At 34.3% G+C, this 15730-nt stretch overlaps 2 protein-coding genes and 1 long non-coding RNA gene across 4 annotated transcripts; 1 reads left to right on the plus strand and 2 right to left on the minus strand.

Annotated features, from left to right (window-relative positions):
• Nucleotides 1-91: 91 nt before the first annotated feature.
• LOC123714315 (lysosomal Pro-X carboxypeptidase) lies at nt 92-5175 on the minus strand. The gene is made up of 8 exons (XM_045668536.1): nt 4943-5175; nt 3563-3651; nt 2278-2435; nt 1646-1847; nt 1277-1517; nt 979-1092; nt 555-771; nt 92-300 (listed from the first exon to the last, which is right to left on the minus strand). Exons 1-8 carry the CDS (start codon nt 5132-5134, stop codon nt 116-118), a joined length of 1398 nt encoding a protein of 465 aa, XP_045524492.1. The 5' UTR covers nt 5135-5175; the 3' UTR covers nt 92-115.
• A 1025-nt stretch (nt 5176-6200) lies between these two features.
• LOC123714317 lies at nt 6201-8085 on the plus strand. The gene is made up of 3 exons (XR_006754292.1): nt 6201-6265; nt 6546-6659; nt 7989-8085. It is a non-coding gene; the product is annotated as an uncharacterized LOC123714317 (long non-coding RNA).
• Nucleotides 7624-15686, minus strand: LOC123714316 (dynein assembly factor with WDR repeat domains 1). Of its 2 annotated transcripts, XM_045668537.1 has the most exons (9): nt 15489-15686; nt 14023-14232; nt 12308-12430; nt 11914-12098; nt 11517-11649; nt 10016-10175; nt 8741-8878; nt 8280-8372; nt 7624-8107 (listed from the first exon to the last, which is right to left on the minus strand). In XM_045668537.1, the coding sequence occupies exons 1-9, from the start codon at nt 15599-15601 to the stop codon at nt 8003-8005; spliced, it is 1260 nt and encodes a 419-aa protein (XP_045524493.1). In that variant the 5' UTR covers nt 15602-15686; the 3' UTR covers nt 7624-8002. The 2 variants fall into 2 exon arrangements, with proteins under 2 accessions (XP_045524493.1, XP_045524494.1); XM_045668538.1 differs by lacking the exon at nt 14023-14232.
• Nucleotides 15687-15730: the final 44 nt, after the last annotated feature.

The following is a 15730-nucleotide window of genomic DNA, read 5'->3' on the forward strand; positions in this document are numbered from 1 at the left end:
TTCGGAACTTATCATTTATTAATTAACTATGTATTAGTATATTGTATTATTAATTAACTAGTACTATGAATCAAATAAATAATAAAATCAGTACAGTAGAAAAAAATATTTATTGTCAATGCCTCCTCCTCTGCTCTCTAAACTCTTTAAGCCACTTGTCTATATTCTGTCTATGGATAGTGCGTGCCATTTGTACTGTTGCTGGATCATATGGTGTACTTGGCATAAGGTCTAGGTGATGCGCGCCATCAATTATCACAACGGTCGTGACAGATTTGCTGATGCTATTCAAAATACCACCTGGAAAAAACGATTATTACAATCCTCAAGTTTCAGTTGAAACTTGCTGTTGTAAATAATTTCTCTTATAATTCTAATTTATAATTATTTAAAAAACTAGCGATTAGGGATAATCTCAATATAAAAATAATAAATACTCGATAAATTTAAGAAGACAGAAACACCGTGAAGTGAAAACAAAAATATTGCAAATCACTATTATAAATTGTGGGTTTCTGAAAGCCAATAGTTTTAGGAATAACATAATAAAGTACCTCCAACCCATGGGTCCAGCAGACCATTACTAAACACAATATTAGAAGCAGCGTGTAGTCTATCGCCTCCATACTGGATCCTCGCAGCCTCAGGTCGAGGATACACGTTATATTTCTTGTGACAATTCTCTGCATATTTCGTATAATTCCATGACGAGGCCTCAAACATATCATCCCTTCCTGTTGTGCACATAGGCATTATCATTTCAGTGCAGGCCTGTAAGAAGAAGTTAGTTCTATTCCTGTACAGTAATTATGACTTATTTGTTATTTTTACGTAACAGAACGCGCGCAAATATTTTAGTGTATTTTACCTCATTACAAAGTTTTCCACTCTAACTTAGAGTCCCAGCCGTCTGTATGACTATATATATAATATGAATGGATAAGAATGGATAAAAATAGAAAAAAATAAAGTAAGTACCTGATAATCCCACCCACTTGCGTCAAGGTTTCCATAGTCATTTCCCTTCTTGTAGTCCACGCAAGAACTCTTTCCGTCATAATTTGTAAATACTTGCAATACTTTGCTGATTCCCTGAATGAAATGTTAGGTTTTTAATTTATATCAAATCAAAGGTTCATGGTTCTGGATTTATTCTAGTGATAAAAATTGTAAGATGAAATGGTCAGGATGTCTGTTCTGTTATTTATCAAGCTAACGAACTTAGGACCTTTTCATAGATTATGTTGATCATAGACTATGCTTTAATGATACCTACTTCAAGTAACTTATCTCCATCAAGAGTCTCATTTAAATACTGACAGACGACTCGAACTGGCCGTGCTGGTAGGGAGACGAGGAAATCCGAGGGGAATGGGTAATTCACCATCGCTAGAGTCTCATACATGGATTGAAGGAATTCAACTAATGTGTCAATGTCTTTGCCATCTTTGATTGGGTCACAAAGTTTCCAATTCTTGTGTAGCCACTCACTAGATGTCGCGTTTGTTGCATACTTTCTGCAAGGGTAAAATATACCCGACTTTTTACGTAAGTTCAATAGGGATACAGTAAGTTGATATTATTAAAAATAATACAATGTATAGGCCAAGATCTATAATGGTTTAAAGATACAGGAATTTCTTACCTGATCAAGGGCCACGATTTCCTGATATTCTCGACGCACTTAGCATTAGCCACTTTGAAGCTGGAAGTGACAATTCTATCGAAAACATCACAGGGCACCATGCCTGGATACATGTGTACCGGGGCGGAGGCAGCAATAGCACCCGTTATTATGTGAGGATATTTAATCCTAAAGTAGGCGGCCAGCATTCCACCATACGAGCCTAGAAATATAAAAACAAAAATATGATTTATCATATGGTATTGAGACAATAGAAACAATTAATATAGTCTGTGTATACTAGTATAAGATACGTTGTCTGTGAATCAGTCTTGTTCTGAATGTAAAGGCAATGTTATAATTGGTATCTAATTTTTGGCAGTAAAAGTATGTCTTTATTATTTCTCATATACAGCTTTACTCCTCAAGAGACTTAAATAGGTTATTAACAAAGATTGTGAGAAATGAAAAACTCTCCTCATTTAAAATTGACACAAATATAAAATAAACGTTTTAGGTTATAATTTTCTATTAATATAAAACACTCAGCGGCTAAAAAACGAGGCGGTTTTTTTTCTAGTTGGTAGCCTCCATTGTTGATGTTTATTTATAATGTTTTGCCTTAAATTATATTTTGATTTGAAATGTCTTACCACCAAATGCAACAACAGGATATCTAGGATGCATAGATTCGCCTTGCAGGAAGTCAATCAAGTCTGCATAATCGGCGAGCGCCTGCGCAGCTGTCAGATACCCAATGTGTTCATTATCCAGAGATTTATTACCGAATGGCATTGAGGTCCCATAGTACCTGAAATTATCATACAAATTACTGTAGTAATTACTACGCATGTAAAGATATAATCCACATTTAGTAGATGTATCGAGTTTCAATATTAGATTTATTTAAAATTTCTTTATTTCAGAAAATGCATATAAAATCTTTCAATCGGTAATTTCTCCTCAAATCAGAGAGGCCCAACACGGCTACAATGTATTCAATCAATTTCTCGTAGCATAGCTGGTATTGTAAAGTAAAGCATAGCGAACGTATTTGAAGATAAATTATGAAATAAAGCTGTGAAATTGTTCGTCCCCTAGGGCAATAATTCAATAAAAAAATAGGGTCTCCCTAACCGAATATTATGTGTAACGACACCTACAATCCGTTGCCCCCAATCTGTACGCTGAAGTCGCACCAGTGAAATAACAATTGGGCGGCAGGGCTGGCAGAATGCCAGATAAACTTTATAAACTTGAGAATAAACTTTATTAGATTGAGCAATAAACTTTATTAAATTGAGATATAAACTTTATTAAATTGAGATATAAACTTTATAAACTTTAGATATTAACTTTATTAGATTGAGATATAAGCTTTATTAAATTGAGATATGAACTGTATCAATTTGTGCAATAAACTTTATTTATTTGAGATATAAACTTTATCAACTTTGGTGGCAGGGCTTGCAAAATGCCACGGGCCCCCGATTTAAAGGCCTGCCAAAGAGGCCGCGAGCTCAAAAATGATATTTTTATTTCATTGTATGCAGGTTTTCTCACGTTTCCTTCACCGATATAGCTAGCGAATAGATGATGAATGCATTGAGATATGAATGCAATACGCATTGGGTTAGCGTGGAGACTACAAACCGTTCCCTCTCGCCTAAGACAATAGTTATTATTGTGGCATTAGTGGGACATATACAACGTATAATTGAGTACGCTGAAAATCTCTAGCCCCAGATGGTATAGTTACGCCACTGAGTCGCACCATGAATCGCGCTATGTTAAGCTTATATACAACTTATTGAATTATCAACTGAGGCACTCTTCAGTGGTCAGACTGGTTGAGAATAAAGTTAATAATAGTTTGGAGTAGCACAGCAGCTTCCTTCACATATATTAGTATATTTTACAACCAATTAACATACTAACCTATGCTCTGCAAACACAAGTTTGGCGCGATAGTGAGCGGCGATCTCCCACATGAAGCCAGTGTGTTTTGCGAACAACTCTATTTGACCCTGCACAATAATTACCACTTTAAACTGACTTGATACCCTTGGAACCTAGTTAAGATGTTTCGAAACCAAAGAAAAAACTAAGTTTTGTTTTATTGTTAGCAGAATCTCTGGTTCCACACGTTTATAAAAGACATTCAACGTGATACATCAAGATACCACGTTCTTTTCACCAATCATAATCATATGCATGGTTTCTGTCTATATTTTATTATAATTACGTTCTCAAAGATCACACATGTTAAAATGAGGACAAATACTATTTAAAATATACTAGAGAATATACACTTGCGAAAATGACTGAAACCCAGAACCAAAGAAAAATCAGACCCATGCAACGCCTCACAGTCGAGTAGCCCGCAATACCGCAGCACACAACTCACGAGGGGACTTTTTATCCAAGAAGTCGCATGGGGCCGCCAAGTATTAGCGAATATAAAATTTAAATACATAATTATTATAGCAATTTTATTGTATATGTAAATTTACTCTGAGCACCTTTAAAAGGCAAGTATGGGCATAAATGCACTACGCGAGCTTTCTTGTAGTTACCAATCGCTTTATCGCTTACCATCACGTGAGCGATTTGTTTGTCCACCAGTGACAGTGAAATTTGGGCAATAAAACAATTTTTTGTAGACTCTAGTTTTAGTCACTAACGGTAAAAAGACAATATTATGTGCCACATGTACATACATTTAAAAAATAAATGTCCAATTGCGGGAAGTCGTGACAAGCCGTTGGTATTATGTAACTTAACTCGTTTTATCTTATTGTTATTGTATTAGAAGCCCGATATGACATAATGGAAGATATGTATAGCTATAGTAATAGTATATAGCAATAGATGTTATTATTGGGATAGGTCACCGACCGCAATATATAGTTAAAATTATTTATGGATTGGTACCAAAGTACAAAAATAGGGCTCAATAATTCGTACTACAGTGCTAATAATTTGGTGTGACAATTTTTATAATGTCCAAGCGTTGTTGATGTCACCTCATTTTGTGCATGGTAAAATATATCTTAAAAACTAAGACATAAAGACGCTATTGCAAAGAAGAATAACAATAAAACAGTGCAGTATTGATGGACAGACAAATCTGACTAACTACAAAATGCATTGATAAATATCATATACTGAACTCAAAGTCCTTTATATTTTAAGGTTAATGCAATGTTTAATTTGAAGCCTAAAAAAACTCACACTGCTGTATGAATATTAAATTAATCAACAAACGCCTCCGAGTATACAGTTATTACGTTCCTATCTTGAATTGAATAAAATTACCTCATTGCCGGTGTAAAAAAATATCGGTCCCGAACTGCTGTCCCAATGCTCGTCGTTCACCAAATACTTAATATTAAACGTTTCGTTCCTTTGATAACCGAAATGATCAAGAGGTACTTTAAAGAGTTTCGTCTCATATTTATATTCACAGTAAACACTCCCAATGCACAGGAAAAGAAAATATTTCCACATTGTACGTCCGTCTTCAGCAAAGATGCAAAGACTAATAACTTATATCCGCTTATACGACACTGTACAATCACAGAAAGATGTTGACTTAATATTTAATATGACGTTTTTACTCAAGGCGGATTAAAAAAATAATAATTTATGAATCAGTGATATTTGTATATTTAACCGGTGTCTGAGACATACTTTTTTCCGATGTTGAAGATCAAAAATTATTAAGTTAGCTAATATTGATATAATTAGTGTGAATAATAAGCCTATCTTTATATATATATAATTTTACTGTACGTATGTCACTGAACTCTTCTTAAACGGCTAAACCGAATTGAATGATTTTTTTGTAGATGTTTGGGTGGCGCTCTGGTTGGTTTAGATGCACAAATCAGCCCGGCAAATGGTATCTAACCTAGATATGTATAAAGCAAATAAATAGCTGGTATATATAAAAATCTTCTGTGCATGTGTTCATATTTAAACTCCTGGACCGATGAAATTTGTGTGTTCAACTGGAGTCTGTATGTAAGACGTATGTACAGGACAATTTCTGTCGGGTCCGCCATTTATTTATAAAATCTTACTTTTACAAGCTAGTCCAAGAGCAAGTCCAAATTAAAATAGTGTCTCCAATCATATCTTGTCTTGAGCCTTATAATTAATAGCATGACGGGTATATTAGATGTCATTTTGATTCACGGAATATATTATATAAATTTTTATCTTTGAATTAACAAACTAGTCTTGAAAATTGAGAGTTTTAATTGCTAAATGTTGACATTTGTCGTTATTGGTTCATTTTAATTAGATTTTTTAAATACCTGTATTTTGTACGCGATAGTACAAGTCTTATCATTGACATTTGAACTTCGCATACACAGGATGGACCTAATACGAAATACGATAACTTTGCTTTTGTGGCTCGTTACTATTGCAATTATGTTTACAGACATTTTCTAAAATATTTTTAGCTTATCGTTGCGAGACAAGTATTTTATAATATTTAAATTATTATAAAACACTTTTAACCTTCTCAATTGTTTAATTAGTATATTTTTATGTTTTATGAGTAATTTTTCAGTGATGCACGATGTTATTATACATACTTTGTGGAATTCTGCTGTTATCTATAAATTTTCCGTAAGTATTTTTTTTCATAGATATTTTCCCCGACTATATTTTCGTCAGAGGTATTAAATAACTTATGTATATGTATAACTTTATTAAATAGCATTGGAATCCATGATGATTCAGCATTTATTTAACAACTTTTTGTATAATATTTACAGCAAATTTTAGAAAGATGTCTTTACCTATTGTTCGCTACCCATAGCCACGGTTCAGCTTGATATATGGAACAGCATGAAGATATGTAGTTTCTATGTATGACTCTCAAATTCGGTACCATTTTTCCACAAAGTAACACTGACACCAGCAGTAATGCTATGCTGGTGCATCGCGTGGCGGGTTACTGACAAGGCTACGCTGTTACCGTGTCCTGCTTCGGGCGATTGCTGGTGATGTGGTGGTTAAAGTAAGTATGCACAGCAGCAAGTCCCACAAATCCCTTTACCACGAGGGTATGCCTAACGCATTTCGCAACAAAACCAAGAAGAATCTGTCGTACAACGGTCTTTTTCTAAATAGGCCATAAATTTGATATCAATTTCTTTGGAGGGATGAGGAATACGTATCCACGGTACTCTTTGCTCCAAGTCGCCTTCCAATTACATTTAATATTGTAGGTATCATTATGATACAATAACGAGACGATTATTTTCAATATAAATTTATTTAACAATATTAAATCTATTAAATTAGTGGTTACCATAAACAACAGCATAAGAAACTTGTTTTCTGTACCATAAATATAAAAAATGCAATACATTTTGCGTCTGTTCTTTTGATCATAGACAAAATGTTCAATGCCGTTGATATTTGGACCCAGTTAGAGAGTCGAGACTTAGCGTTTGTATGGCTTCTGTATGTCAAAGACGTGTCTGTGAATCTTACCCTACACAAGTGTTGGTTTATGATACAGTTATGTTTTAGTAATTTTATACATTCTGCGAATACCGTGAGTTATCGGTATAAGGATAATAATTTAAATAACATAAATAAATAGACCGTTTAACATTAATTACGTGCATCAGTTACATATCTACTTTAGTCCACACACTAACACTGTTTGCGGTGGGGATTAGTTTGCGTGTATGTAAAGAAAACTTGTACGCATCTAATTATATTTGAAGTGAAACTTCTTCACTTCGTCACATTTTTCAGTTACGCGCCATCTTTTTCTTGTTCCAACCACGGTTGATTCGAAGCCATTAATAAAAAAAATATAGAATAACGTTAACAATGATAGTAATAATTCTATTACAATTAATGAAATTCTGTAATAATCTTAGTGGTAATAAGGTAAAATGAAATAATTGGATTATTTGTATTCATGTCTATGATAATAAAAGCCCTTTGTTAAACTTCATCTGATTTAACTTTATTTAATCAATTTCTGTAAAGTTGCATATAGTAGACCATTTTTCGAAAAATAAGACAATAAAGAAGTTTCACTTCTTACGTGTGTAAGTACATGCACACATTTTTTTATAGTAACATTTTACTGTTCATTACACTCAATAAGTATGTTATACGTTCTAGTATCTGAAATTTTAGTTCTATTAATATTTGGTCGTTCAATCATTTTTCATTTAAATTTGTTTTTTGATCAACCGTCTTGAAGAATAATGCGGTATTTCTTACAAAGCTGACGTCACCTTTGTTACAATTTATAAACATCAGTTCAGGCGTTTTGTTAGCTGAGACAGACGTGTTAAAATTGTTAATTTATAATTTGTCATAGAACCACCATTCCAGTCACCGCCAAATCCTGCATGTGTTATCTTTTGATGCTGTAATGATAGCATCACCGGCGTACGAGAACGCGCACGAGAAAATCTCCCCACAGTGGCCGGAGAGGACCTGGATATAATGGTTATATTACTATAAAAAGGAATATACAAAACTTTGAATGCTTGAGAAAATCAAATTAACGAGTTGGCAAGTCCCGCCATTATATTATTGTTCTAACTATATGATACGATTAACAGTGTTAAACAATAATTTAATTTGATTAAAAAAACACTGGATTTACCTGCAAACAGTTGCCTGTGGTAGTGTTCCATATCCTCGCACTGCGGTCTGCTGAAGCTGTCAAAAGACATCCACCAGCTGGACTGAAACACACCTACAACATGTTTGGATAAAATAAAATGACTACATGTCAACGGAAAAAAGATTTTTTTTTACCTACCTATATCAAAATACCTATGGGTTCTCATATCTCAAAAACTACTTAATTAATTTTGACTGAAACATTTACTGTTCCTTCAATATGTTTGACATAAATATAAATTTAAAAGGAATAAGTCTATAGCTTAGTTTTCGCGACATTTAGTACACTCGCCTATGTAGATCCTAATACCTCAATAGATCGTCATTCTAAATTATTATACACCACCAACAATGTGGCATGCAGGTTAAACTGACTGCCTTTTTTAACTTTTATTTTGTGATTAACTTGTCTGAATGAACTAGAAAACCGTTAAAACTTGCCTTAGAAACCTCCTCCCTATGACCCCTCATGACAGCCAGCTCCTTGAAATCCGATTTCACGTCATAGATGCGAGCTGAGCAGTCACTAGAAGATGTAGCCATGCGTTGACCAGCCCAGTCAAAGCAGATGTCTAGCACCTAGGAATAATTATCAGTTTACACTAAAATTATTTAAAAAAGGCCTTTGACCCACGGTACCCGAGTAAGAAAAAATTGAGATTAAGCGACCCAGTACGAGTGAGCAACCCAAAAGGTAAGTATTGTAAACTAGATTAATACAGTTGAAAGTGTCATTTTAATTAAAATTTTAGAAGTTTTTTTTCTTTATTTTTCCAAGATACGATTTGCTGGATCAATTACTTTTAAAATGTAGGACAGATTTCTCGGACTCGTGACTTACCCAATACCAAGCTAAGCGCAAAGTCTGAACTTCTTTTGTTTAAGAATAATTTATAAAAAGGCTTTGAGGGGATTAGCGATGTCTATGGGTATATACATTGAAATCAATACGTTTTTGATACATGTGGGTCATAGATACGAGTTACGAGTCTTAACAGCAACGTTTCACTGTAAAGTTTGTGTCACTATTTTGTCAGGCGTTATTTTTAATTCTTTTTACACTACCCCAGGAAATTAGCCAGTCTTATTTTTATTTAATACAGTTATCGTAACACATATTGACTATACAAAAATCCAAATCAAGCAATGCTTAAAAAGGTTAAGTAAACGAGGGGGCCGATGGCTGGCCATGCGTGATACTCGTGAACGGGTGCTACTTGTGGTGACTGGTCGTACTTGAATTTGTGAATGATGTGATTTGAGTGATTTCAACTATGTATTTGCTTGATGTTCCCACGAGAATGTAACTGCGTGCTCCTATTTCACCATGCCTCCTGCTGATAGAGGAACTTTGACAATCTCAGATAAATCTTTGTTTTCAATTTATTTTATTATTATTTACTACTTAAGATGTAATGTTGGAACATGGTGTAATGGTTGCAGTTCCTTACAAACGTTAAGTAAAACAAAAAAAATTGGCGATTAAAAGGAGTGGCGGAGAGTTTATTGCCAGTTCTTCTCTTCCGTTCAACGCCTTTGATTTGAGAACTTGCAGTAAATGTAAAATTAGAAGCATTGTGAATTTATTTTTTGACGTTCATAAGTGCACATTGCGTTACCTTTCGCGTAAGCTCAGAGTACGTTCATCCATGCAATTATGATACGAACAATTGATTGAAGGCACGTGAAATATTAACATTGGCACAGGGTCCGTACCTCATCCGTGTGCTCCGCGACAGTTGCAAGACATTCTGTCTTCCTGGCGTCCCAGAGCTTCGCGCTCCCATCCAGGGAAGATGATCCTACGAGGGAGCTGTCCCAGTTGAACTGGACGTTGGATATTTCACCATCATGGCCTCTCAGTACTGATACGCGACTGTAAAATATATTAAGAAGATTAGATTTTCTTCGAACTAATAAGTGGAATTTTATAAAATTATTGCCATTCGTAAACATATAATATGCAGGAGCTTAAACGTGATGGTGTGTTAAAAAAAACTATATCGCGTTCGAAATTAATAATAAAAATTGATACAAATATTTTTTTAATACTGCCATTCATAAATAGTATCAACAACGATGTTAAACGCCTTCTAAAATAATATTAGCAAAAACGATCTATATTTTCACATATTAATATAATCTAGTCCAAAAGCAGCAGACGAGGTGTTTGAGAGACGAGAATACGATTTTATTTTATCATCGGAGTTCCGGGATTTTAGATTTGAGGTTCTAAAGCAATCGGATAACTAAGCAAATGCATATTATGGAGGAAGTATGTCTGTCAACACAAACGGAGTTGAAGGAACTCAAAAAACAATATCTTCAACAAAAAAAGGTGCAGAACATTGCAGTTCTTCGCAAACGGTACTCAATGTTAGAAATCCTGAGATAATTCGTGCAGCACCTTCATAACTGGCGATTAAGTTTAGATACCACGGAGGAAAAATTTACATCGTATATAAAATGAATATGTGGCATGGAAGTGGATGCTAAGGTTATTAAGATTAAGTCCAAAAAAGCAAAGGAATATGTCTTCTTTATTGTATCATATCGGAATCGGGGTATGAAAAGTTATAATTACCGGAAGCATGGCCTGTAAACACCGGGTGCAGTCAATGGATTTGGTATCGGTAGCCAAACTGTATACGTTTTCTTTTTATTATCAAAACGCTAGGCTTGCGAACCAAGTTAAATAAAGTTATAAGGGATATGGAAGCACGGATCGTCAATATAGTGGCCATAATAGAAACTCATCAAATCCTAAGGTGCGACCGGAGGGACTTGTCTTAGGGATGGTGGGGTACAATAAATTGGAAACCAGACAGGACTTACAGTCGGCCTACTAGGTACTGAAAGTCTTGAGTTGTGTGCAACGCAAGCGTACTCCAAGAACTTGGTTTCTTTGTAGGTACCTCTGTAGGTAGGTAGAGATATGTGCGATGGCGAAGGCCTAGGTTATTTGCAAGACCAAGAACCAGTCTGTTCCACAGATCCCCGTTATCCAGGACGTTGCGCCCACTGAATGCTGTCTCCGACACTATTGACATAATTATACGTTCGCAGAGTGCATTCACAGTAGCGATATTGTGTATACTATGTGTTTAATATGTACTTTATTATATTTTATTTAATGTGTCTCAACATAATTATATTGGCATAGACTGTAAGGATAATATATGTATTTCTGTAATAAATAAATAAATATTGAACTTACTCTTTAAGTCTCGTATCCCATATAGAGATGGTGCCATCAAAAGATCCTGTAATTAGTCGCTGTCCTTCATTAGGATCAAATTGTAGAGCTATCACCTCCGCTGTATGACCAGTGTATGTGTTGACCTCCGTACCTAAAAGTCAGTGTTAAATATTTTGTGTAATAGCTGCCCTGAGAGCATTAACCTAAACAGAGAAATAATTAAAACCAGAAATTAATTTATGATTTCAAAAGAACTAGCAATACTTTTTTTGACAAATCATACATGTGACTACCTACCTACAAATGTGCGCTAGCGATTTTAACTTGAAAAGGAAAAGGACTCTAAAAATCTACACGATAAGGAAAATATCACAAAATAAATACGTTGGTGATTCAAAATCAAATTTATACACACCAGTCCTAACGTCGAAAAGCTTAGCTGTGGTATCCATAGAGCCAGTGGCTGCATGATCTCCCTTCGCGCTGAACTGGGCGGCAACCACTTCGCCAGTGTGACCCCATAATGTCGCTAGACATTCGCCCGTCTCAGGCTTCCAGATTCTAGCCGTCTTGTCAAAAGATCCTGTTATTACGCGATTGCTGAAAACGCAATTTTGAATTACCATGTCTTACAGTCAAGGAACTTTATCTGATATAAAATAGCCATTATATATAACACGAGAACTTAGTTGAAGTGTATATCTAAATTTAATTGTTTGAAAATAACATTAATGCCTATGTCATTTTATTTCAGTGCCAGTTATTCTATGCTTCATTGAAAATTACTTTATCAAATGATAAAACTGTACCAGACTGGAAAATTAAATGCCACAGAATAGACAACGTTTTGATGACCAGCGAGCGTCTTCAATTCTTGGCCTGAATCCACATCCCAAACCTTACAGGTCCGGTCGTAACTTCCTGACAAACATCTGAAAGTATAAGACAATTATTATAAAACTTTACAACTATTAAACAAGTTTTAATAATTTTAATTGATTTATATAATAAAGTATACATAACTTATGTGTATGTGACACATAAGTTATAATCACTAGAACGTCGGTGGAGTCAACAAGACTTGCTATTTTTACATGCCTTTATTAATGGGCGGATAGATAGCCCCTATTTGTTGTCGTTAATTTCTCATAAAATCCCTCCTCCTTACGCGACAAGATACATAAAATTGTTCCATGTGCCTCGTACCTACATAATTCGCCAATGTTTCGGGTTTTATCTAACTATGACACCAACTATGAGAAAATTGATATGATCCACCTCACCATAGAAGATGTGAGGAAGTTTTTGAAGAGGCGGGAAGTCTCTGATTTTGTTTAAACAGTAATTTAAAATATTAATTATTATTTGCTGTTTCAAATTTCAGTTTTCTTTAGTTTAATTTTTTTTAAATATATTTTGTCTGTAAATGTACTTACTTGTTTACTGTTATATATATTGTTAATCTATGTAATCTGTTTTGCAAATAAATACATACATAGAAATATGTGTAAAGAAGAAATCCCGTCATCCATTATGTGCTATTTTATTATTTCTTTATTTAATTGTGATTGTGCTTTCAGTCCTCGAGAAACCTTATTAATAACGTAAAATAAATCATATACTTGAATAAATAAAGTAAATCAATACCTTTGGGCTACAACATTTTTAAGTCTAGGGCTCAGATTTCTGTATCATGTCAATATGATATCATGATTAATTGTCAAAGTAATTAGGCAAGGAGATCAGCCTCCTGTACCTGATACACATATTCGACTTTTTGGGTCTGAGGCATGCCGGTTTCATAACGATGTTTTTCTTCACCCTTCGAGCGAATATTAAATGCGCGGATCGAACCTACGACCTCAGGGATGAAAGTCGCAGCTGAAGCCGCGAGGCCAATACTGCTCTACACTTTTTTTTAGAAACCTTGAAGGGAATTAAACAGGTGTTTCCCCAATATCACAATTATTGAAGTGAAATTTCTTTATAGGTGTTGGAAAAAAATTACCGTCACATTTTTGGGTTACGCGTCACAATTTCCCGTTACGTGCTATCTTTTTCTTGTCCCTACCACGGTTGATTCGAAGAGATTCGAAGCCATTAATAACAAAAATATATAATAACGATAACAAAGATAATAATAAATCTATTAAAATTAATGAAATTCTGTAATAATCTTATTAGTAAGTAAGGTAAAATTTAATAATTGTATTATTTGTATTCTATGATAATAAAAGCCTTTTGTTAAACTATCTAATTTAACTTTATTTAACCAATTTCTGTAAAGTTGCATACGATCATATGATAATTTTTCGAAAAAAAAGTCATAAAGACGTTTCACTTCTTACGTGTGTACACTAGTGCACGCACACATTGTTTTATATTCATATTCAAATTACAAATCTGTCCCGATGCTATACGCGTTCACTTATTATAATTTATTAGTAACGATAAACAGCACCAGTTATCAGAAGTACTACAGCATGAGTGTTGCTATGACGGCCATAAAACTTGGTAAAATTACCTCTTTCCAATTTTATCAAAGCAAACGTTGGTAAGCGGCAAAATGTGGGTGACCAATGTCTTGTAAATATAAAACCTCTTGCCCATTGGGCCTTCATGCTCGATTCGCTTCTTTAAAGTCTCCAAACATTGCTCCAGTTGGTTCCTAACGTCATCTGTGATCAGAACCTCGCGTTGATAGAGCTTCGTTGCCAATTCTTGAATATCGGTACTGTAACATGTTCAAGAAGATAACTAGTCCATACTTCGCCTGGTTTACGCGAGTCAACCGAGTTATTTATATGTTATTTAAAAAAAAGAAACTATGGAGACTGGATACTGGAAACGTAAATATCCTAATATGTATAATTATAGGGAAGACATAAAAACCATTTACTCACTACAATACATCCGGACTAAAATTAATAAAGCATATAACGAATTACCGCAATATTTAAAGACTGAAACAAAGCACTTGAAAATCAAATTAATAAAGGAATATTGTATAAGAAATATTATTACATCGTAACAGAGTACCTGACTGATATATTTTAAGTTATTTATATAAGTTAAGTTTATTAATAATGTTAATAGTATATAATAAGTACATAATCTTTTGTCGCGACGAGAAGCCAGAGCAACAATAAATAAATAACGTATCTACTTATACTATTAAAAATAAAATCCAATTCAAAATCCGTTATTCATATAGGTAGCGCAATGTACATGCGTGCGCAATTATGAACGTCAAAAACAGAAATGTATATGAAATGCTTCTAATTTTACATTTACTGCCAGTTCTCAAATCAAGGGCGTAGAACGGAATAGAAGAACTGGCATTAAATTCTCCGGCACTCTTTGGGAGTTGGGGCTGCAACCATTACACCATGTTCCACATGAAATCTTAAGTAATTAATAATAATAAAATAAATTAAAAACAAAGATTTGTAGTTTATCAGCAGGAGGCATGGTAATAAGAATAGAACTAATAAAGCATACCCACTCCCAACATTGTTGTGCCTAACCAAGGTCTATATTGTAACAAAATTATAACGTCACCTGCAAAGTATAAACATAAGGAATGCAATAAAGATTGGACTTTGACTTTGACCTTTTGTGTCTGCTAATATGACGGAAATATTACTTCTCAGACGAACTCAGGAACACTAGTTTACAAAAACCGTCTTACCAACATAACCACGTAGTTGGTCATTTTTTATGAACTTTTTGAGCAACCCTATATTCAAAAATATGTTATAAGTATAAAAGTCCTTTACTTTGTTTCTTTTCATCACAGCGTGAACACAATTTGACAGAAGTAGACGAAAGAGTTTCATTGTTTTTATGAAGGAGAAAAGTGTAATGTCTGCTTGTTATTAGCTAAACTTTTTTTTTATTTTAGGTTACCTGAACAAAGTAATTACTTGTTGTAGCCCAATCTTATCTAAACTAGGCACCGCCGAAATGAATTGCGATGCAAACACTTACTTGCAGTTCATGTCCAGAAGATCAATATCCTTATTCTTTATGAGGCCTTTTTGAAGATACTCCAGCACCAGGCCTGGGGGATGATACCGAAGGTGGAACTTTAGTAACTTCATTGTCCTGTTTTATTTATAACATTTTTATTAGTTTTTAAGTAAAGGTGATCAAAAATGAAGTTATATCAATAACACTGTTGCCATGGCGTCGCTCTTTGCAGGAGTATGTGGCGAATATATACTCCATGG

The sequence above is a fragment of the Pieris brassicae genome, chromosome 9, assembly GCF_905147105.1.
Source record: "Pieris brassicae chromosome 9, ilPieBrab1.1, whole genome shotgun sequence".
NCBI classification, from domain to species: domain Eukaryota; kingdom Metazoa; phylum Arthropoda; class Insecta; order Lepidoptera; family Pieridae; genus Pieris; species Pieris brassicae.